General features: G+C 33.2%; 1 protein-coding gene across 1 annotated transcript in view; it reads left to right on the top strand.

The window, feature by feature from the left end:
* LOC100914366 (contactin-3) overlaps nt 1-25,194 on the top strand; it is a 399,985-nt gene that overhangs the window by 371,959 nt on the left and 2,832 nt on the right. The window contains exons 14-16 of the mRNA XM_031954064.1: nt 20,321-20,438; nt 21,765-21,923; nt 22,014-22,163. Of these exons, the coding sequence (XP_031809924.1) occupies nt 20,321-20,438; nt 21,765-21,923; nt 22,014-22,163 (427 nt within the window). The remainder of the gene's footprint in view (nt 1-20,320; nt 20,439-21,764; nt 21,924-22,013; nt 22,164-25,194) is intronic.

Below are 25,194 nucleotides of genomic sequence, written 5' to 3'. Positions count from 1 at the left end.
ACCTTACCAATATCTTTCCTAAATTTGATACCAAAACTGACCAGAACACTCCAGATATGAATGATCTTACTAGGACAGAGGGTGATGGGATTATCACTTTCTTAATGTAAAAAACTCTGCTTCTCAATGCAACCTGAGATAGACTTTTTTGTGGTTTGATTTGTTTTGACTAAAATATTAATAGCAGTAATACATGATACACTTTAATAGGACCAGAGAAGTAGAATATAACCTTAAAGATATATAAATTGCTTTTTTTTTCATGCTAGTACTACTACTCAATTTGTGATTTAAAAGTCTGGAGGCTCTTCCAATGTCAAAATGGGGATAGGGGCGTTGTTTGTGTGTGTACAAATCTATATAAAAGTGAGCCTAAAGGAAACTTGTCACAAATTTAAACACAACATCCAGGTATTAAGGAACACTGTCAAAAGGTTATATACATACATACATACATATATATATATATACACTAGAAAATAATAATCAAATATAAGCATTTACCTTGCTTATTCCAAAACATGCCATATATAATCAAACTTCTCATATCCTTCCCATCAGATCCTTGATTCTAACCTTGTGACTTTTGGCCTCTGAAAGATGACTTTATGACTTGTTCTTTAAAATATACCAGAAATTCAATTCCCATCTATCTCCAGACAACTTTTAACTTTCAGTCTCTGCTTTATGATAAATTTGGGTTAAATAATCATCCTACTTTTTTATTTTGTCTCTGCCCCCCCCCCCCCTTTCACATTTGGCTATAATTTCCATGAGGGAAAGGTCTATCACAATTGCTTGCTTACATTTGTATTCTCAGTTACTAGTCTAGCTCCTGCATTGTTTAAGTACTAACAATATAATTAGATTATTGTACAATATAAAAGTTGTGTACTTTGGGATTCTTTCTGTCTTTAAGCTCTTTAAGATTAATGCCTATTATATTTGATTCAGTAGTTTTACATACTTTACTGAATTTCATGGGGTTATAGTTCCACACTGATTTCCTGAGTGGTTGAGTGAAATTCACAGCTTTGTATTAGTGTTCCTGTCCCCCCAAACTCCCTCTAGTAAGAGTTCTTTTCTTTTTTCTTTTTTCTTTTTTTTTGTATATCAACTTGGCCAATCTATAGTGAGTTTTAATTTGTGTTTCTCTTATTATTTGTTGGATTTTTTCATGTGATTGTTAATGGGTTAGTTTTTTGGCTACTTCTTGTTCATATTTTTTGACCATTTTTCACTTATGAAATGAATTTGTTCTAGTTGCCTTTGTAGCAAATTTTTATCAGATAAATTTGCTGTGAAGGTTCTTTTTCCCCCCAATTGTTTCTTTTCTAACAGATTTACTTTTTTCATGTGTAAACTTTTCAATTTTATGTAATTGAAAGTGTCTATCTATTTTATCTCCCTTTCCTCTTCCTCATTTTCAGAAGAATTCTTTCTCAATAGATTGTTATGAAAGGTTTTGCTTTCCAGTACTTTTTAATTTGTTAAGGATATAAACTTTAGGGCTAAGTTGGGTATCCATTTAGAGGAAACATTAATTTAATTTAGAGGAAACATTAAAAACCTATTTCTCCATCAAACTTTCTAATTTACTCATACCTTACCTTCCAGTATATGGTAGTATTGGCCTCCTTGCTATTCCTTAGACAAGACAATCCATCTCCCAATTCTGGGCTTTTTTTTTTTTTTTTTTAAATTAATTATCTTCCATGCTTGAAATGTTCTCCCTTCTCATCTATCTCCTTCCTTCAAGTCCCAACTAAAATCCCACCTTCTACAAGAAGTCTTTCCCAGTCTCCATTGATTCAAGTTCCTTTCCCTTGTTGATTTTTCCAATTTATCCCATATGTTGCTTCTTATGTTGTCTTCTTTAGACAATAAGCTTCTTGAGGGCAGGATGTGGTTTTATTGTTTTGTTTATTTTCTAACTTTTCTTTTTATTCCCACTACTGAGCACAGTGCCTTGACCTTAGTAAGCACTTAATAAATTCTTATTGATTTACTGAATCCTTTTTTCTTCTTGACTGATGGACTTTTTGGTGTGATAGATCCCTTTAACAATCTGATAAGATTTACAAATCCCTTTTCATAATATTATTTTTTAAATGTACAAAGCTAAATACGTAGTTTACTGAAATATAATTATAAAAATATTTATAAAAATTCATGTACCTCAGGTTATGAATTCTGTATTTAGAGCTTTTTTCCTTAAATATGGCAAAAAATGTTGACCTAAATCTAACTTTCCCACATGTTCTAATTTTCCTAATTTTTCTTCTTCCTTATCTTTGTTATATCTTCAGTTGCTTTTTCTTGTCCTGTTACTAAAGCTTATATATATACATATATTGTTTTAGCTAGAGGCAGCTAGGCGAAGAAGTGAATAGAGCACAAGGGCTGGAGTAAAAAAAAAAAAAACCCAAATTCAAATTTAGCCTCCTACCTTACTAAATGTGTAACTCTGGGTAAGTCTCTTAACCTACCTACATCAACCTCAGTTTCTTCAAATGCTAAATAAAGATAAAAATAATAATACCCATATCCCAGAATTGTTACAACAATCAAATGAGATCCTGAACTGTTTCAAATAATAATGTGTGATAGTAGAGATTCTTGCTTTTCCCCTAATCTTGTTGCTAAAATTTCTAGCATTACTCTATTACATATGATGTTTGTTCTATTTATTATTTTCTAGCTTTAAAAAAACTCATAAATGTAGCATTTATTTTGAAAAAAAAATTGTTTGCTATATTTTCAATTTTGTCAGATTTTTGTTATTTTCTTATTAATATGAACTATTATGCTCATAATAAAAAAAAAATACTGAACCAATCCTGCAATTTTGGTAAAAATTCAATGTGGATTATAATAAATCCAATTAATTAACAAATTCTCCTACCTGATATTGTATTTGATATGTTTGCACTGATATTAGAGAAATTAAGCTATGTTTTTCTTCTTTGCTTCTTCTTTCCCAGAGGAAACTATAAGAAACACCTTTGTCTCATAGAAGCAGCTTAGTAGGATGTTATCTTTCTTATTTCGTCTTTAAATAATGTTAATTGGAGTGTATTATTCATATACATTGTTATTTAAATATTTTGTGGAATTTACTTGTAAATCCATCTTACTTTGAAAGTGTATTTATAAATTTTTCACTTATTTTTTTCAAATTATGTTATTTAAATTCTATTTTTTATTCTGATAATTAAGCAAATATAAATGTTTATATTTATCTAAGTATTCATATATTACATTTAAGTTTTTACACTTGCTAGCAGTGAATAAAATATTTTATTTGGTAAAATAGTTTCTAATAATTTCTTTCATCTTCATTTATTATGTATTTTTCTATTTTTCATTTTTAATAATGGTGATTTGGGTTTCCTTTCTTTTTTATTAGATTAGCTGGTATTTTATTTTTGATTAATTTTTTAAAATTATTAATTAAATTAATTAAATTAAATTAAATTAATTAAAAATTAATTAATTAAAATTATTAAAAATATAAAAAATATATCCAAGTTTTATTTTTTATTCCATTTTTTTCTTTCTTTTTCCCTTCTTCCCTTCCTCCCTTCCTCCCTCTCTCCCTTCCTCCCTCCCTCCTTTTCTCTCTCTCTGTGTCTCTGTTTCTATCTGTTTCTGTTTCTCTGTCTCTCTCTCTTTCTCTCTCCCTCTCTCTCTCTCTCTCTCTCTCTGTAACTGGGGAGGAAGGAAAGATATGAGTTTAAAAGGACTTTGAGACATCTGAGATGTTGTCAGCAATTGGATATACAAGACTAGAAGTCAGGAGAAAAGTTTGGGCTGAATAAAAAATTCTAGGAATAATTACCTTAAAGATGATAATTGAATCCAAAGGAGCTGATGACATCAACAAGTGAAAAATTAAAGAGGAAAAAAAGAGGGTTCAGGTGAACCTCCTTGGGGAATATCTGTGGTTAACTGGTCTCACTTAGGTGATGATCCAGGAAAGGAGATAGAGCAGTGATCAGAAAGGTAGGATAAGAACCAGCAAAGAGTAGTTTAGAGATATGCATTTTGCATCAAGACTCTGAACTCTATCATAAAAATTTCCTGTGAAATCTCAATGTTATTATTTTCTTCAATGTAATTGCCAGTTTTTTCTATGAATTTCTTTTTCACCTACCTAGGGCTTTAGAATTATTTCATTTAGATGCAATTCAGGTTGAAATCCCTTATTCATTGATCACAATTTATATTGTATCATGGTTAAGAAAAAAAATGTTTTATAGTTTTACCTTTCTGCATTTATCACTAAGGTTTTTATGCGCTAATGCATTGGCAGTTTTTGTAAATGTGCCAGAAACCAATGAGAATTATATATTCTCCATTATATTCCTATTGTCAGGGAATCTATCCTATCTAACTTCTAAAATTCTATTCAAGTTCATAAGCTCTTTTTTATTGTGGTTTCTGTAAAACTTATCTATATATGAGAATGACATACTAAGGTTCTCAAATATTACAATTTTGCTGACTGTTTTGTTCTGTATTTGCTCTCTGTTTCTAAAAGCTCTAGGAAGTTTTCTTTTATGTCTTCTTGAAATATAGTCTGTGAGTTTATTTGTTTGGTCACGGTTATCTGCAAAGCTGATGATTCTAAAATTATTCCTTCTTGATCTGTCTTCTTGGTCTGCTGTTTTGATAATAGTTAGATACCTTGTATTTGTTTTTTCCCATTCTTTTGACTTTGTTCTAATATTCTTGGTTGCCTCAGAGTCACTGAATTATTTTTGTTCTATTTAAGAAGTCCACTAAAGCATTGCTTTATTAAGATTTTTTTACTATCTACTCTAAACTCTACATTATCTTTCAATTTTTTCCTCTCAAACTCATTTCATCTGTCTTTTGATTTATTTTTTCAGCCTCTCTTATAGACTTTAAGTCCAAATATTCCCCTGCTCTCTAAGATTCTCCTTGAATTTCTTCTGAGGTTTCTCCCTTATTCCAAATGTTTTTCACTCTTTGGCTTCTCTGTTGTACAGAGCTACAGATAGTGAGGGAACTCTGGGTAAGGTATAAGACCCTTCAAGCCAGAGGGAACCTGCTGACAATGTCTGGTTTGACTCCCCACCTCCTTTTGGTGTTCTCACCCTTCCTGAGAAGACAAGGAGGGTGTGACCACCTTGTTCTACTTGAAGTAAAGGATACTTATAGTAAAGAGGAATTAACATATCAATAGTAGGGTGCTTATAGTTAATACTTGGGCAGTGTGCTGTGGTGATGTAATGCTATTATAGTTAGCACATGTTCAGTGTGCTGGAGTGATGGAATCATACTAAGGTATTTAAGGGCTGAGAGGACTGGAAGTAAATGGACTCCAACTTTGACCAGCCTTGTAGGTCTCCAGCCTTCTTCACTCCTCCACTAAGACCAAGGACTCAGGCTGGTCCTGAGATTCTCCAGAAAGCTAGTAGAGACAGTTTATTTTGGCACTCCAACATGGGGCCTGTAACATTCTACTTTTATTTTTTACATACTCATATTCTCTTAATTGGGATTCTGTGCTTATGCCATTTCCCTTTTAGATTCTCAAACAGACTGACTTGACAATGCTTAGTTTTGACCACTATATTCTTTTTTTTTTTTACTTTTTTTTTTCATTATAATAACTTTTTATTGACAGAACCTATGCCAGGGTAATTTTTTACAACATTATCCCTTGTACTTACTTCTGTTCTGATTTTTCCCCCCTCTCTCTCCACCCCTTCCCTAGATGGCAAGCAGTTCTATATATGTTGAATATTTCAACACTATTCAAGTGGCCACTGTAGTCTAGATAGAGCTGTTGATGTCTGATGCCATTTTCTGCCTCAAAATCAGGTTATATCTCCATTGGCTTTATGGCCATTGTAGATTATAAACTCAGCTACATTTTTTTCTCCTCTTCACAAAATTCTCATTAGAGAGTTGGTTCTATCAGCTCTGCTGTGTCCTCATCAGTCTCCAGTGGGATGTGGGACTCCATGTTGGTTGAGCATTAATAAGTGGACTCTTTCTTTTACTCTGGGAATTCATCAGTCTCCATGTTTTGACTCATAAAGGTCAGGGCGATAGGATATGCATCGTGTCCAATTATTGAAGGTAGTATTGGCTCATGGTGCCCTATTCAAGTGAATACTCTCTTCCCACCTTTCCTTATCTCAACTAGTTTTTTGTTAGATTACCAGAGTAAAAGTTGCCCCCTTGAGCAGGACCATTCCATATTTAACATATTTGAAATGGCTTCCTTAGTTAGCTTCCCCTACCAGTCTCTCCCTTCTGAATCACTGCCTTGTTGGGGCAAAGAGGCTTGAATAACCTAATAAAACTATGAGCTATGGCATATAGTGTTACCCAAGATAGACAGATCATAGTGGAATGTTCTGACAAAAAGGTGATCTATTGGAAAAAGGAAATGGCAAATCAGTATTTTCAAATTATAGTGCTAGAGAAAACTTTTGAGAGTCTTTTAGACAGGATGGAGATCAACTCAGTCAATATTTAAAGAAACTAACATTAGAAGGTCAAATACTGAAGCTGAAGCTTAAATACTTTGACTACATAATGAGAAGACAGGACTTACTGGAAAAGGCACTGCTGTTGGGAAAAAGTGAAGACAAAAGGAGAAGGGGATGGCAGGGAAGAAGATGGATAGATAATGTCATGGAAGCAAGAAGCATGAGCTTGGACAGAGTTAGGAAGAAAGTGGAGGATAGAAGGCTCTGGTCTGCGTGATCCGTGGGATCATGCAGAATCAGACATGATGGATTGAATGAATTGCAACAACAAACAAGCTTCTGTCTTCTTCTTTGCTATCTTTTTGTGCCATTTTTGAACTGGACAAAAGAGCCTGATTCCATCTCTTTTTATTTCCTTATAATTGGTCTTTCTATAGCCCTTTTCAGATATTCACTGATGTTGTTGTGGGAGAGCTGGGCTTCTCTCCGATCTTTCACTTGGCATTCTTAATGTCTCGCAGTATAGCCTTCAAGGGTTACTTGGGTCAGAGTGAAGTTAAATGACTTGCTCAGAGTCACAAAACCAGCCTCTATCAGAGGACAAATTGGGGTTCAGATTTTCTTGACTCCAAAGTAAATATTTCATGTATTCTTCCACTTCACTAAAGTATCAAGCTTGCAAACTCACCTAGCTTTGAAGTTATCTTTGAATGGAACCACATGATAGAATTGAATAGACTAGATCTAAATTGGCTTGTTTCTGAGTTTCAAATAAATTAAGCATCAATTATGATGCTTGGGTGGGAGGTTGGGGGAGAGGACAGATAAAGGACTCTATAAATCTACATGTTGTCACTTACTGATGGACTCCATTGAGTAGAATTGCATTGCTCACCTTGCAGGGAAGAAGATTTGGGTTTTGAATCTCTCTTAAGGTCCTCACTATCTGACTCTTTTAATCTCTCTAAACCTCAGTTTCCTAATCTATACAATGAAGACATTAATAGTTCAGCATTGTAATTGTCAGTGTCAAAGGAGATAAAGTCAATACAATACTTTGGAAACTTGAAGTCATCATATAAATATTAATTATAGCAGTGTCTAGTGGATGGATGGAGCACTGAACCTGCGGCCTCTGATGCTTACAAGCTATGTGAATCTGGAGAAGACACTTAATCTCTGCCTTAATTTACTGAAGAAGGACATGGCAAATCACTCCTATATCTTTGCCAAGAAAGCACATGATAGTTTGTCCCATGGATCACAGTCAGACATGAGTGACAACAAAAATAGTAATGGTAGTAACGATGATAATGATAAACATTTGAATTAGAAACTGTTAACTGAAATCACTCTATGTTTTCTTTTTAGTGTTTAGTTTATGTGTATTTTTTGTTTGTTCGTATTTTCAGCATCATTTCTTGGGTTTAAATTTTCATTTCATTACCACCACCACCCCTGCAGTCAAAAGTAGCTGTAATTCTCACAGGTACTCTCTCAGCTTCAGTTAAACTGTTTAGTTTTTGGTAGTAGGAAAAAGAGAATAGTTTTAAAAATCAACCCTTGGAGTGGTGCTTCTACAATGCAGCTACTCATATTTGCTTTATTTCTTAAGACTTTTTTTTCTTTTTTGGTTTTGAGTTTGAAAAGAAGTTAATTATATTTATATATGCAAAAATTAATCCTAAACATAAGTTTGTGGTTAGGTTTTGAATAATGATTTGGGACCAAGCATATTTGTTTAATTAAAAGTCACAATTTAATTAAAAATTTCCCTAAATAACTAGATTATGACTATTTGCATCCTTCTATTTTCATATTTAGGCATTCTAAGCATAGTGGAAAGGTTATTGAATTAATTAGAAAACTGGAATAACAGTCTTGGCTGTGATACATAATGGATGTATGATCGAGCCTATTACTGACCCCTTATGAGCCTCAGTTTCCTCATTTGTAAAATTAGAATACCGGCATTTTTTTCCCATCCCTCTCACAGGACTAGATTGAGAAAGTTATTTTGTAAAGTATAAAGCCTAAAGTAAATATGAGTTGCTTTAATGAATGTACATTGTTATGAAGGAAAATTCCCAAATGATTTTTTACTTGGAAGATGTTAAGAGAATTAGGGTAATATAATGATAGAATAAAATTGGGAATCTGAACCACGGGAGCATCTCGACATTTTGTGAGCTAGATTCTTAAGCTTTCCTCATTCAATCACTCCCCCACTGATAAAACTGTCAGGGGCCAATTAAAAGATTTTCTAAAGCTAGTAGGGTGAAAGAAGATGTGTATATCCTTTTATACTTTTCTATTTAATATTGTTAAATTATTTTAAGATTTTCAAATGAAAGTGGAGGTTATAGCAGATTTATTTTCTCCCCTATCTTGTGCCCACTTCAGATATCTTTCCCAAGTTCTTATCACAGAAAAATAATCAAAAACCATTATCAAGATAAAATCTATTCCTGATATAACTGTGAAAGAGTTTAAATTTATAAGATTAGTGGGGATCAAGTTCTATTATCTTTAACATTGTAGAAACACAGAAGCTCTAAACCCAGACCATAAGATGTATTGGATTGCCCAAGATTGTCTACCTACGCTAAGGGGCAAAGGGAAAGAGCATAGGTTCTAACTTATTTTGTCTTGCTCTCCTGAAATGAAAACCTATATATTGAGGACTTCCCATTTGTAAAACACACTCTTCTCAATAATGAAGAATAGGGTTTTGTTATTGTTGTTTCAAGGAAGAAAAAAAAAAGACTCCCATTAAAAGACTTGCCAAATCAGATGGCTCTTCACCCAGATTCATGCTAAGAAGTAGGTCCCACTAGAAGGCTTCTTCTGCTGTTCTCTCTCATTCCCTTAGGCTTTCTTGTTCTATAGGACTTTGCCTGACTTCTATTTTGAATTTGTTTACTTTGAGATGGGACATCAAGTCAGAAATATCTAATAAGAAGTTGCTAATGTAAGACTGGAGCTGTTCTGAGAATCATCTATCTACATAGTGGAAAAACCAACACAAATTTAGGGAGATTGTAATACAGTTAAGAGAAGTGTTTTGCATGTGTGTCAGTGCGGATTAGCACACCTTTGCTTTACTACTTAAGTAGTTTGGTTTAAATTAGATTTATACCAGCATCTTATACCAACAACTTCAAAAGTGTAATTGGCTGTACACATCATAAAAATTAAAATAGAAATGGAAAGCTATATCTAAAATTATTTTTGGAAATGGGGAAGGAGTTGAGGAGAGAGCCCAGGACAGGATAGTATAACAGTTCTAATGATGTATTACCAGAACAGGAAACCTAGGGGCAAGAGAACTAGATCTGGAGACAAAGGATTCAAGTTCAAATCTCATCTCTGACATTTATCATCTATATGATATTGAGTCCCCCCAGGCAGGTCTTGAAGCCTCAGTTTCTTCATCCATTTTAAATGGCTTCTCAGTTCTCTTCAAGTTCCAAATAATTGATCTTATAACCCTGCTGCCTAGCAGGAAACATTCATTCACTCAAAAACCCTAAAAAATCTTGTCCTCAAATTAGAAATGTTCAAGCCCCACCTAAAGGGAGATACTTTCCTTGCTCAAGGTCTCTCAGATGACTTTCATCACTCCCTAATTAGCTAGGTCAACCACTTTGAAGGGATTATTCAAACCACTTAAGGATGTCAACAAATTTGGGCAAAGAATAAAACCTTTTTAAATTTATTCATGCCCTCAGACCAACTTTCAGCGAGGTGTTGATAGAGGTTTTCTTTGGGGAAAAAAAAAAAGAGTATTGGACAGAATCCCTAAATTTATTATTATTGTATTAACATTTTCTCCATTAGTATCTTAAATCTCCATAAACCAACCAAACAGTAATTGTCTAATTTCTTAAGTGTAAATGCTTACTCTGAAAAATTAACAACCTCCAGAAAAACTAATCATCTTTTAAATTTTAGTTGCATTTTCTTCATGCAAAGGCTTTTCAAATATATATCATTGGAATTATTGATGTTTTATTTTATGATCCATCTATCCTTTGTTTAGTTGCTTTCTCTGCATATCTCCAGTAATATTGGCTCAGGTACTTCCTTGCATTTTTATTTTAATTGTTATGATTTGTAGAACCAATTCTACATTTGGAAGTTCTTGTAGCTTTTAGTGTAAGATGTTGTCTAAATCTAATTTAGGCTGAACTGCTTTTCAGTTTCCCAGTATATTTTGTCCCAGATAAGGAATTAGTTCTTACTTGATGGAGGGTGGAGCAGTTATCAAACAATAACCCAATTTAATTGAAATGCTTTTGTTTCTGTTTATCCAGACTTTCACACTGATCAGTTTTTGTTTGTTTAAATCAGGACCAAATACTTTTGATGATTATTATTTTCTAGTCATTTGCAATATCTGGTAGTGCTGGTCCCCATTACTACTTTAAAAAAAATCAAAACAAAATACTCAGGGGCAGCTAAGTGGTGCAGTGGATAGAACACCAGGATAGAGCACCTGATCTGAAGTCAGGAGGACCTCAGTTCAAATCTGTCTTCAGACATTTAACAGCAATCACCTTATCAAAAAAACAAAACACGAAAACCCACCCTCTTTCTCTTGATATTCTTGATCTTTTGTTCTCCAGATGAGTTTTGTTATTATTTTGTTATCTACTTTGGTACTATTTGGTTGTTTCTGTGTTAAGCACTTACTTAAGGTACAAGGATCATTTTTATTATATTGACACAGGATCAATATTTGTTTTATTTATGGATGAAGTTTTTTATTGTTATAATCATATAAACCTTGAATATAGCTTGGTAAGTTGATTTTTAGGTATTTTATTTAGTACAGCCATCCACACAGGAAAAAACAAGTGGAAGAAGAATGTGTTGAAGATATGCAGTCGGACAGAAAATTCATCAAAGAAAAAGCAAGAAAAAATTGAGTATGACACTGTGTTAGGCCCCCAGATTAAAGAAGAAAAATAGGATAAATCCGACTGTACTTGGGAAAGTGTTCAGAAATTCTAATAGTGCCAAGTTATTTCCTGAAACACTCATTTTTAAAAAAATTATCATTAGTATTGATCCAGTGTTGCTGCAAGAAGTCATGGATTTCTAAAGGTAATGGAGAGTTATAGAAGTGGCACATATAGGTTACAACATATTGCTGATGTAGAATCACTCAAGTATAAAGGGTATCATCATAGAGATTTATGTGTAATAGGTAAGGATACTTCCTTACTGTTCTTGTAAAAGCAAGGGATAACAGTCTACAGTGTGTGATTACTGGTTATATCCTACTATTGTGTGAATTCTAGGTATTCATAAGAATGCAAAAAAAGAAAAATATTGGAAGGCCTCTTGATTCTGGTTGGAGTATTTATCCAAATTTTGTGGGAAAATTAGACCTGCATAGAATGAGAAAGCATGAATGAGCCACTGACTGGAAGGAATATCCTTATCACCGAGTCTACCAGTGATTATTTGATATCATTTCGATATCTAGATAATGAATTCATTTTATTCATTCCTACTAAAGACAAGGTCCTTTGTGGAACCAAAGAAGACCAAATCTATCTTCTTGAAGGTTACCCTTTAAGGGAAGAATTAAGATCTTAAATAAATATAACAAAAGTTGGATGAAAATATAGCAAGGAAGTTTAACCTTTATGGCCATTTTGATTAAAGAATGGAGAGAAGAAAACATGGAGGTGCTGTATGCTATTCATTCTATGCATTGAAATCCAAGTGTATTTAATTGTGATAAACTTCTCCATACAATTTTAAATGCTTTTTAAAGTTATTACCATTATAAATACCCATGGTAGATATCTTGTGGCTTTTGTGATTTCCAAACTAAAAAAAAATCTATCTTCTGCCACTTATGTTCTTTGGTGAATACAATAACAACTGCTAGGTTATCATGTTGAGTTTGAGTATTTTTCTTGCATTTGATATTTTAAAGTAAGTTCCTAGAAGCCTTTGGTTGATAGGTGCATAATCACCTGCATAAATGAGATGGTGATGTGGTATCCCCTTTTCTTTGGAGCCCCAGGCTCTAATTTCTAAAAAGATATCAGCTCATTTTGTAAGACATATTTAATTACTGATCAAACATGAATAAGAAAGGATATGGAAAATGAATATTTCATTGCCATTCATCCCAGTTTTTAAAACCAGCTGTCTGAAACTGTAAGTGGGTTGGATTGTCCTTGCCATTGCAAACCCTCTGATTTTATAGAGTGTTTCATTTTCATTGATTTCAGCATATTAGACCAGGCTTTTTGCCAGGAGAATAGTCTATTGATGGCCAAAGAGTAATCTCAAGTCAAGTCTTCTATCATCTTTCATCATTTTCGATGTGATTTTGAGGTTGAAAAGATCTGATAGCCTGCAACAGTAGTGAGATAGTGTTTAACTCTGGAATTGACTGCTCTCACAGCAGGACATTGTCATAGTTGTTATGGGAAACTTCTGATAATTAAAATCAAAAGCATGTCCCCCAGACACTATTTTAGCTTTCACAGATGCTTTGGTCTTTAAAGGAGAGGGAGGGAGCATAGTTTCTGTCTTCCATTAAAAAGTAATTATAAATACTTAGCTTGGGGGTTAATTCTGAATAGGTTGCATTCTTATTGAAATATTCATACTAAATAGAAAAGATTATAGATCAATTATGTTTAGTACAATGCATAAAGTGGGTATTCTGCACAAATCTGAAGGAATGAAAATTTTATTAAATACCTCTAACTCTTCATATAGTGCTACATGATTTATTTTATAATTGTGCTGTTAATTCCAAGGGGAAAAACTAAGGAACAATTTGGATGAGTTAATAAAATTTTGGAACACAAGGGTCAAATTTCCAGATTCAGATCTCACATCTAGGAAGTATTCAAATTTTCCATGAAATATCAGTTTTGTGATTTTTACTTGTCACACTGAGTCTGTGTAACCACTGGATGCTTATATTCTCTCAGGTAAACTTGATGGCTATATTTAGAATCATGAATTTGGCATTGATACCAATTGTGTGTCTTTAATGCAATCGCTTCAGTTCTTGTGCCCTCCAATTCATCATGTGTAAAGTAGTTTGAATTAGAATATCTTTGTGGTACTTTCCAACCCTAAAATTTATAATCCTCTAATACTTATAATCATTAGTAATCCTTATAACAACATTGGCTTATGGTAACCTTAGCTTATGAAACTACCATATAAAAATAAAGACAAATCCACTTGAAATGAATAACATGACTTGAAGCATGAATGAAAAGTAATCACTTACTATATTATATATACATTGTGCTAGGTACTAATATGAATAATAATGTTGTTCCCATCCTATCCACAAAGGAATATTCATTGTTAAACGTAGTGTTCCATTCAGTTTACAACTTGTACTGTGAATTTGATGTTGATTAGAAATGTTTATACTGTCACTGAGCTCTAGCTTCAGTATGGCCTATTTGATATGTAAAGAATTCTGAAAAATAATCCTTGAAATGTCAGTATTTTAATAGCTACATCAGATTAGTTTCTCTGAATAATCCATTAGCAGAAAGATTATATTATTTTTAATATAACAGGATGAAAGTTTTGAAATATCTGGCTATTTGTCATCATCTGCTTAGGTAACCAAACAAATGAGAGCTAAAGTTAAGGCAGCTAAGTGGCTCAGTGGATAGTCCTGGTCTTGGAGTTACAAAGATATGATTTCAAATTCTGTCCTAGGAACTTACTTAGCTATGAGACCTTATCTGAATTAAATAATTTCTCTCCAACTCAGTTTCTTCATTTGTAATTGAAAGTAATAATACCTACCTGATAGGGTTGTGGTGAAAATTAAATAAGGTAACCTATGTTAAGTGCTTCATAAACTTTAAAGCACTATATAAATGATAGGCTTTATTGTTAGAAAACATTAAAAATTACTTTCAAGGTTAAAGTCATGTTTCGGTGATTGCCAATTATTTCTCTTACTTCTCTCAACTTGATGGATTTTGAAAAAAGATGAAGGTGTTGCTGCTTTTACCATGACTCTTAGGAAAGATTTCATTTGGTTTGGCCAAGCTGCATTTGTGAGACTGCATCTGTTTGCTGATTCTACACAGCTTTTTTCTTTGTAACCTCTACCTCATTGCTTGGCATATAGTGTTTAATAAAAGCTTGTTGATTGATTGATTGAACCTTGGCAGTTGATATCATGAACTGTAGTACTGAAATATTGTGCAGCTCCAGCTACTTCCAAGACATCTGGAAATGATTGACATGCGATGTCAAGGTTTGGAGGCAATGAGGTGAAATGTTGCATGATTAATATTGGAAGCTAGATGATAATATGGTGTTTACAGTGATAAAAAGGAGAAAGAACCACCCATTCAGCCTTGCTACTTGAACAACAAACAAAGTATTTTTTTTTTTTTGAGCTAAGAAATTATTCTTTTGACAATCTACCAGAAGTCTTTCCATTCTGAATCCTTACTCAAGGAATATTTTTTGCCCATAATTTGTCATTTTAAAGTTCCATACTGGATTGTCATTTCCTCCTTCAGTAGTTTTCTTTTTTCCAAAGTTAATTCTGTTGCTTTAATTTTCCTCTAAAAAGTATCTATCACAGCATTCTTTAGTATCCATATAATTAAGAATAATCCATTTGATTTTCACATACACAAGATCATCATTGGAATATTTTTCCTTATAAACAAAAAGAATTTTTCAATTATAAATCAATTTGAATTTTAAGTCATCATGAAAAAAAAAAACTGGATTTTTAGAAGCCAGTGATAGAACACAGTTCTGCATCATTATAGGCATTTAATAGTCTCTTAAAATTTTAAAGATCTCAATAATTTGTTGGCACAGGCTACATTTATTACATATAGGTGTTGTTTAAAAGAATAACAGTTATAGCTAGTTATAGAAGTATTAAATCCTAGCCATTTTTAAAGAAATTAAATATTAATTCCAAAAGTCAGAATTATTTAAATGTTTAGAAAATGAAATTATTGTTTCAAATTAAAAACTTCATGGATTTTGGGGCAGAGTAGGAATAAACTGCATTTATATTGAGGCACAGTTTTGCTAAAGAAATCCTTTTTTTGATTTAAAAAAAAACAGACTAATATCAGATTTGATTATCTGGAAACATCTGAGATATATTCAGACAGCTCTTTCAAGAGAAAGTAATTTGTGGAATTCCTTCTAGCTCTGTGTTTTGATGATTATTGGATCAGGGACTGGACTTGTGCTTAGAGAACTTCTAGATGAAAAAAATTCAATGCAGTTTGTCACTTTCTTTACAGTTTATTTTTGAAAGAGATATCAAGATCACTAAGGAGTTCGTGTAGACAAGTTATGATAATGATAAGAATGTAATCATGACTTGCTTAAATGAGCAGATATTTATGAAGATGTATTCCTGACACTATCCTAGGCACTATGCATGTGAAATGCAAAATGACATAGTCCCTTATGTCAAAGAAATTAAATCCTTCTAAAGATAATGAAGATTATTACTGCAATGCAGAATTATACTGTTTTCTTGATCACATTAGCTTATATTGATCTCTCCTACTCTAAGCTAATAACAATTATTGTTCATATATTTGATTTATCACAAGTCATATACTTCCTTGTCATATTTAAGTTTTCCTATACCATTGTTTTATAGCCTTATTAATTTTATATTCCCATATAGTCTGTATTCTCCAATAGCATTTTCTTTCCCTGAGGGCTTAGAAATGTGCTGGTCTGAGAGGCAGCATGGTGTGGTTGAGGAAGGCACCAGAAAGCATTGGCAGGAATGAGAGACAAGTTCCTTTTCTAGCACTTAAGCTTCTCCAAGCCTCAATTTACTTTTTTGGTAAATGATAATAATAATTGCAGTACTTAGTTTGTTGTTTTATTGAGATTTCAGTTAGCAAATGGAAATATTTTGTAAATGTCTGTTGTTATTTCTCCTCCTCCTTTTTGTTTTCTTGATGAATATTTGAAGAAGAGACTGAAAATGGTTCTGATACATTGATAGAATGCTACCCTGTGTCAAAACTGATTAATTTACAATTAAATATTTGATAAAATGTCTGAGTGATTATAAGTTCAAAGTTGTTTGGGGTAAAACATTTAAGATAATATTTTATATATGGGAATATACAGATACAAATAATATACAGGTCCAGTTCCAATTCTATAAAAGAAAAACTCTTTATATGTCTTCTTTACCTGACTACTCATTTTCAGAGAAATCAATAAGGAGAAAGAGAAATAAAATCTTCCCCCCTAGGAATACTTTCGTTGATGGTATTCGATAGTAAAGCTGCTCAACTTCACTGGAAATAAATAAAAAAAAAATCTCTAGAAACAATAATCTGCCTCCAGTATGTGTCAAGGTCAGAATACTAGAAAACTTTCCAAAGGTCAGGCAATATTGAAGATTTTTCTTTGGGAATAAATTCTTTTAAAAATAAAAAAAACCCTTTGAAAAGAAGGGAAAGGTTAACTTTGATAGAAGATTAATTTATAAACTTATCTCTTCTTAAAAGATTGTGTAATTAAAGTTATTAAAAATATATGTCTATAATCATCCTATTTGATTGCCATGTCATGGCCTTGGATAAGCCCTCCTTTGTGTGTGTGTGTGTGTGTGTGTGTATGTGTGTACAAGTTTTGTTGTCCATATAACACAATCTGATAAAAAGGGATCTTTTAACACATAATTTTACAAGTATTAATGGTTATTCTAATATTTTGAGAGCTTATAGATCTCATACATGATATCCTGCAATGTTCCAGAGTGGCAATGGAGTTTGTAAGTATGAGAAAGAGATGACTAGAGGGTTGAGAATGAAGAGAAGCATGGTAACAGGGTAGTTACAGGTGAGCAGGATGCTATGTCAGAATTTTCTCCATAGTGATTAGTCAATTGAGATTATGGAGAAAATGGTAAACATTGGGTTGGTAATTTGTGTTTTCTTGGTGCCATTTTGGGGGCCAAATTAATAGCATAAATATATACACTACTTGAAGCCAGAACACTTTCATTTTTCTTTTCTCTCCAGTGCTTAGCACAGAATAGATGCAAAGAAATGATTATTGATTATTTTTTGTTGGACTTATAACTTTAATGGTGTGGGTTCAGATTTTTACTAGAGTAACTGCAGTTTTATGCAACATTCAGAAATTTGGAGGCATCATGGTATAATGAATGAGTAAAGAGATGATCATGGAATTATGAAAACAGAGATTCCAGTCCAGCCTCTGACACATATTGTATGTGATCCTGGAAGGCTTACTTTTATTTTTCACTTATTATCAATTGTAACCAGTATCGATTAGCATTGGTCCCCCTAGGGACTGCTCCCAAAATTAAGGAATTGTACCTGTATTTATCTTCATATTTAAAGGATTCCATGATCTGGGTGTAGATATTCCCATCAATGAAGTAGATTAAAACCCATCTGTGCCAGTCTGACCTATACAGTTCTTGTCAACATATTCCATGAGTTTTCCACAGGAGAGTCTATGTGCTATTGCTCCAATATGCTGGATGTCTTCCTTACTTTTTCTTAACATTGCAAAAATACCTTTGGAGCACAAGGGCTTTGGAGTGGTTATCCTTTGCATGTGACCAAAGTCATCATTATCATTTGTTTGTTATTTTGATCCTGTACTTTGACTTGTGTCAAAGTTCCCTCCCAAGACTTTAGGGAACTAATGCAGATGAAGTTCAATGCATATTAACACCTCTATTACTCTAGTTCTGCAGAACTAGAGTAGTTCTTCTGGTTCTTCTTATTTGTTATATGATGAAGCCTCATTTCCCCCACTCTCTGTCTGTCATTCTCTGGGTGACATTCATTTTTAATATTTTTGGATGCTGTGAAGTTGATAAGCAACAGTCATAGACCAAAGAATTTTGAAAGCACAAACTTTATTCTAATAAAACTTGCTACCTCCTATTTGAGCCCTTTCCTGACCCATGGCCCCAAGTGCTAGTTCTCCTCCCCCACCTACTTTGGAAATATTATTTACCTATATAGTTACCTATATGTATATAATGCATATCTTTAATTAATATATATATATATATCTTCATTTAATTATTTAGATAAACATAGGTACCTGTATAGGTAAATAATTATATAAATATATATTGGTAATCTGGCAGATATGCAACTTCATTCATGTGATTCTTTCCCCAAGCAGTACAGATTCCTCAATTCCTTTTCATTGGCAGAATTTTTTCACTGTGTTTTTCTGTCATCCCCCTGCTCTTTTTTTGCAAGAAAATTGGGTTAAGTGACTTGTCCAGTCACATAGCTAGTAAGTGTCAAATGTCTTAAGACCAGATTTGAATCCAGGTCCTCCTGACTTCAGCATTCATGCTGTATCCACTTCACTATTTTGCTGCTCCTCCATGTGTTCTTCTTGCTCAACTCACTTATTCCTTTTACTCTTTTAATAATTCATCTTAAACAATGAACATTTTGTATTGCCCCCCTTTCTCTGCAGTCCTGCTCTCTTTCCCCATTTTGATTTGGACGTAGTCCTGGGTTCTCCAATTGCCAGTAAGTAGATGGAAACTGGTAAAAAGTCCAGTAGGCAAACTACAAAGGCTGTGACCAAACAAAAAAGGTTTTAAGTTCCATACTTGCAAGCAGATAAAAATCTCTTTCAGAGGACTAGCCTGGTTAAATTTAGAAAGGTTAATTACTACAAGGCAGACCATGATGTGATTAATTTGAGGGGAAGGGATGGACACAGTATCCTATGCAATGCACACATGGTACATGTGGAATTAAAATGCAAACATTACTTTCCACCTCATGCTATTTCACAGATCTTTTAATTTAAGATGATTCTCAAAGGACTCTTGTTTTTTGCACTTCCAAAATTCCATAACTCTCTAATTTCTAAATTATTTGATTTAATCCACTTCTACTGCTTTATGAGACGTCAACTCATGCAAATAACATTTTACCTTTAAAAAAACCAACTTGAATCATATTTAGAAGTAATTATAAAAAATGAGAGATATGAGATTTTAGAGAATTTGATCCTTTAATTAGTGCTGATTAATGATAATAAACGTATTTATAGTTTCTGTAGAGTTTTAAAAGTTCTCTCTTATTAGTTTGATACAGACTCTCCCTAAATTCTCTGGATATGGTTTCTTCTGACTTTTAGCTCCATTTTTGGGGGGGAGTGGGGGGCTAAAGTGAAATCAGATGTCAGTCCCCATGTAGTACTGCATTCATTACCCAAAAAGGAGCAAATATAGTAAGGTATACTACTCTAGCTGGCAGAAGGAAAATTATTGTCTTTTTTTTTTTTAATAAATTTGAAAACCAAATATGACAGAATAATGTAATGGGAGGACAAGGGAGGTCAATACAAATTAAAGCTTCTTGAAAAAATCTGATGGGTTAGTTCTGAATGGAATGGCTTTATCATTAGATTCAAAAAGTAAAAATCCATTCTTTCAAAACAAGAGTTCTATTTCCTAACTCAGTAATACATCTTAGCATTACTTTAAAGAAACATTCAAATAACATTGGAAATCATACTGCTGTTATAAAATTTAGATCCTCTCTCCTGGATGAATTTCAAATACGCTCTTTTCAAGGCAACTATAATAAATATTAAAAGAAATCCCTTTCAAAATCTTGTTGGTTTCTTTTTGATCATTTTAATATCTGAGTATAATTATTGGTTGGCTTATAAAAAAATCTATATTTTAAAAATTTGTATGGTATAATTTTGGGCCATAAGATCTTGCTTTTCACTAATGAAATGTTTTAGTCATTGCTGAGTCATTTATGCTTTCAAACAATGATGCTCATTACCTGTTTATTCAACAGAGTTCTTCGGGTGATTTGATGATTCGGAACATTCAGCTAAAACATAGTGGGAAATATGTTTGTATGGTACAAACAGAAGTCGACAGTGTTTCATCTGCAGCAGAACTGATAGTAAGAGGTAAATTTTAGTAGCTGTCCTTTCTATGCCTTTAATTGATTATCTCTAAGTGAATAGAAAACAGTAATGGTACAAATATATTTACTCTGTTTATTTCTAATTTATTTTGACCATATCTCACGTGTATTTACTTGTTTACATGCTCTCTCATCCATTAGAATAAGAACTCTTGAGGGCAAAATCTGTGTATCTCATAGCTCCATTCACTAACTGGCATATAGTAAGTCTTAATAGATAGCTAGATAGTTATAGTGGGTGGAAGACTGGGCCTGGTGTCAGTGAGATGTGAGTTCAAACTTGTCTGAGGCACTTAATAGCTGTGTGTCTCTTTACTGCTGTCAGAAATAATTTTATCAAGTATAAAATGGGGTTCCTATGAGAATCACATGACAGAATATTTGTAAAGTACTTAGCACATTGCCTGGCACATTGTTAGGCATGTAATGCATGCTTATTCCCTTCCTCCCTTCTCTTCCATTTCATTTAAAATGCTAATTAACTACTTAACTAATTGAGCAAATGAATTTATTCTTAGATCTACTGCCAGTCTATTATGATGTTGTTTGAGAGGACAGGTACTAATTTAAAGAAATAGAAATCTTTATGTATGTTTTCATTCTAGAATTGGTATTTCACTGTCACAATCTAAGATGTATTTTTTAAGTGTATTTGTGTGTTTTTTAAAAATATGCCCAAAAGAATCAGGATTTTCTAGAAAGTGCTATAGAAAATAGCCCTCACTACTCTCCAGTGCTGATTTGCTGCTGTGCTGAAAAATTACCCCAGTATATCCTAGAGTAAAACAGCTTTAGATAACAAATTGGTGGACTACAGAGATGCATTAGTAGATTACTGGAGGATGCTGGGCCAGAAATAAAAGACATCAAATTTGGAAAGGTACAAAGATCCTGCAGTATAAAGGTCTCTCAAAGCATGTGGTATCTGTAATCGCATAATGTTATAGTCTCAGAATGACTGTCTCTCAACTGGATTTCATACTTTTCAAACAACAGACAGAATTTCAGTCCATTTTAAAAGAAATAGTGGTGGTTTTTATTCCCAGTTAAAAGGCCTTTTCTTTAAGAGCTGGAGAAATTGGAATCTGTTGGAGATATTCAAGGGGTATTCTTATGTGTTGTTTTCTTTTGTATTGGGTCTTAACTCTTCTCACAAAGTAAGCACTCTTGTGCAGAAAGGGATCTGGAGAGATTAGCTAGCAGTCTATTTCATTCCCTGGTCAACAGATGAAAATCTTGTTTGTTGGCCTCTGAGAGTGAGTGCCTTTACATATTATACAAAGTTCCTTATTTTGTTTGTCTTGGCTAGGTTCTCCTGGGCCACCAGAAAGTGTAAAGGTAGATGAAATAACAGACACTACAGCCCAGCTGTCCTGGAAAGAAGGCACAGACAACCATAGCCCAGTCACATCCTATGTCATTCAAGCTCGGACACCTTTCTCAGTGGGCTGGCAAATAGTGACAACAGGTGACATGGAAAAAGAAATTGATTCATCTGCATTTCAAACTCTCATATTAAAGAACAAGGATTCTTAGTTTTCAAAACATTATTTTATAGTGCCTGATGTCATCGATGGAAAAACATTCACAGCCACAGTAGTAGACCTAAATCCTTGGGTGGAATATGAATTCCGTGTTGTAGCCAATAACAAAATTGGAGGTGGGGAACCAAGTTTGCCCTCAGAAAAAGTAAGAACTGAAGAGGCAGGTTAGTGGTTTTTGGTTTTTAGGGGGGAGGGTAGGATTGCTTTGTAAGAAGTGAATAGCTTTTGAGTTCTGAGTCTACTGATTCAGACTGAGTCTACTTACATGTTCATTTTTAGGAGCATAGAATATAGCACACCTTCTTCTACACTTGTAGCTGAAGACCTTCTTCCATGCCTCATCCCCTGCCCAAAAATGGTCCTTTCTCCAAGAGTTCCCTTTTTTCTACCCTGTCACAGATATCACTAAGAGATAGACTCCTGTCACCTTCTCTTCCATGGATTTGTGGTTCTTCAATTTGACAAGGCCAACTCTTTGAATTCAACTTATTGCTGTCTCCTGCAGGAGAATGTCCCTGCTACCATCACTATAATCTTACTCTCAACTTCCATTTCTCAGTCACCTCCTTCATTGTTGCCTACAGATGAACCAATGTCTTCCCCATCCTTAAAAAATGGGAAAAAAATTATCTTGATCTAACTATGTCCATTCTCTCTTGTCACACATTTGTCTCCTTCCCTCATCTTCTTCTTGAAGTACCTGTTTACATTAGGTGGCTTTTCAAAACATATGCATTGACAATGTTTCAACAATGATCCTTGCAAAACATTGTGTTCCAAATACCCCCCAGATCATAAGTAATCTATGTTAAATGTGTTTAAAATTTTTGTTAAATCCAATATATGCATGCGTATTTATATAATTTTCTTGTTGCACAAGAAAGATCAGATCAAAAAGGGAAAAAAATGAGAAAAAAATAAAATGCAAGCTAACAACAACAAAAAGCTCTACTCTTACTTTCTTTAAAAAAAACCCTCTATAATCTGATGTCACCGTTAGTTAAAAAGATCTCTCCAAAGTTACCAGTCTATAGACCCTTTAAAAAAAATACTTCCCTTTTAAAAAAAATACTTCTTTTCCTTGACCATTTGACACAATTGTCCATCTTCTCCTGCATATACTCTCCTTTCTAGGTTTTCATAAGTTCATTTTTCTTGTTCCTCCTCCTGTCTGTCTGCTTTGCTCATAGTCTTCTCTATTGAACCTTCATACTTACTAACTATATTATGTTCTCCAAGAATTTAAACTGGGTTTTCTAATAACTTCCCTTTTTACTTTCAAATGCTATAATCTCCCATGGGTTATCATCTTTCTGTATGTCCTCCTTAAAACTTTATTTTCAACTCCCTCCTGAGTTATAGTTAAGTATCATCAGCTGTTTTTTGTACTTCCCAAATTAGATGTCCCAAAGACTTGTCAAATACAATATCCATCATTAAACTCATTATCTTTCCTCCTAAAATCTCTCCAAACTTCCAGACTTCCTAACAATACCCTCCCTCACCCATGTTCATTACTACAATATCATCCTCAACTCTGCATTCTCAGATCACATTTAATCTGTGATAAATTGTATCATTTCTACATTCTCAATATTGATCATATATGTAACTTAACATATAAACAGCTAGATGACACTTAATAGTTGAGTGATTTGGGGCACTTAACTTCTCTTTGCCTCAGGTTCCTCATGTGTAAAAAATGGATGAGTTATTAAGATGATAAAATGAAATATTTATAAACTTTTTTGAAAACATTAAAATGCTATATAAATGCTAGATGTTATTATTATGTGGCAGAAGGAGAAAAAGATCACATGGAATAATAATTGTAAATCATTTAGCACACGGCCTGGTACACTGTAAGCACTATATAAATGTCAGCTATTATATCTAGTAGATGATGTCTACCTTCTCACCACCCCAGTTCAGAATATCATGATCTCATACCTAGATTATTATGCTATCCTTCTAATACTTCTTTCTGTATCAAGTCTCTCCCTTCTCTAATCTATTCTCCACTAAGTTGAAAACATATTCCTAAAGTACAGCTCTAACTGTGTTACCATGCTCCCCCAAACTCCCATGGTTCCTTATTTCTTCCAAGATCAAATATAAAATCATAATTTATCGTTTAAAGCTCTCACAACCTTTCCCATCTTTCTAATTTTCTTTCACTTTATTCCCTTCAGCACATTTAGTGATTCAGCCTTTCTGGCTTACATGTTGTTTCTTGTATAGAATACTCTTATCTTCTGTCTCCATGGCTTTCTACTTATTGTGCCCTTACTTAGGGTGCTTTCACTCTTAAACCTTACTTCTTGCCTTCTCTGGCTTCTATCAAGTATGAGCTGAATTACATTTTCTTCAGGATTTTTTCTCCTGTCCTCCCAATTACTAGTGCCTTACCCTTCTTGGATGACTATCCATCTTCTGTAGAGATATCTTGCATATATTTAGATCATTTCCCCAATCAAAATGAACTCTTTGAGAGTAGGTACTGTTTTGTACCTTTTATTGTATTCCCAGCACTTAACATAATGGTGGGCACATATTACTTTTTTTTTTTAATTCAAGCTTTTTATTTTCAAAATATGTACATGGATAATTTTCAACATTCCCCCTCACAAAATCTCTTGTTCTAAATTTTTACCTTACTTCCCCTCACCCCTTCCCCTAGATGACAAGTAATCCAATATATGTTAAACAGCACACATTCCTTTAATATATATATATATATATTTTTTTTTTTTTGATGGAAATGCTTTTTGACTGAAAGGATCATCAGGGATTTGGCCTTATCCCAGAATTTTTGAATTGCTTCTCAGATGCAATCATTCCCAATACCTGAACTAATTTATTCATTTAAGTAGATAATCTTTCTAATGGATAGAGTTATCCAATTCATTTTTACAAGAAAAAAAATTCATATAAAGATATTGACATTTCAATCCATCAGGAATGATCTTTAATATTGAATGAATGTGTTTTTGCTGCTATTGTAGTGTAAATTTTGATTTATATTATTGCCCTATTGGTAGTGAAAATGCTGTCTTAATAGATAGTCGGCATTTAGACTTGACAGCATCTGAGAAGACTTGTGATAAAACTTTATTTGGTTCCATTTTCTTCTATTTTGATGTCATTGAGCCAAAAGTTATGCTTGTCTTTTCTGTTTTAAGATTTTGAAAAATG

Source organism: Sarcophilus harrisii, chromosome 1, assembly GCF_902635505.1.
Source record: "Sarcophilus harrisii chromosome 1, mSarHar1.11, whole genome shotgun sequence".
Taxonomy (NCBI): Eukaryota; Metazoa; Chordata; class Mammalia; order Dasyuromorphia; family Dasyuridae; genus Sarcophilus; species Sarcophilus harrisii.
This window is presented reverse-complemented; position numbering and strand designations above follow the sequence as displayed.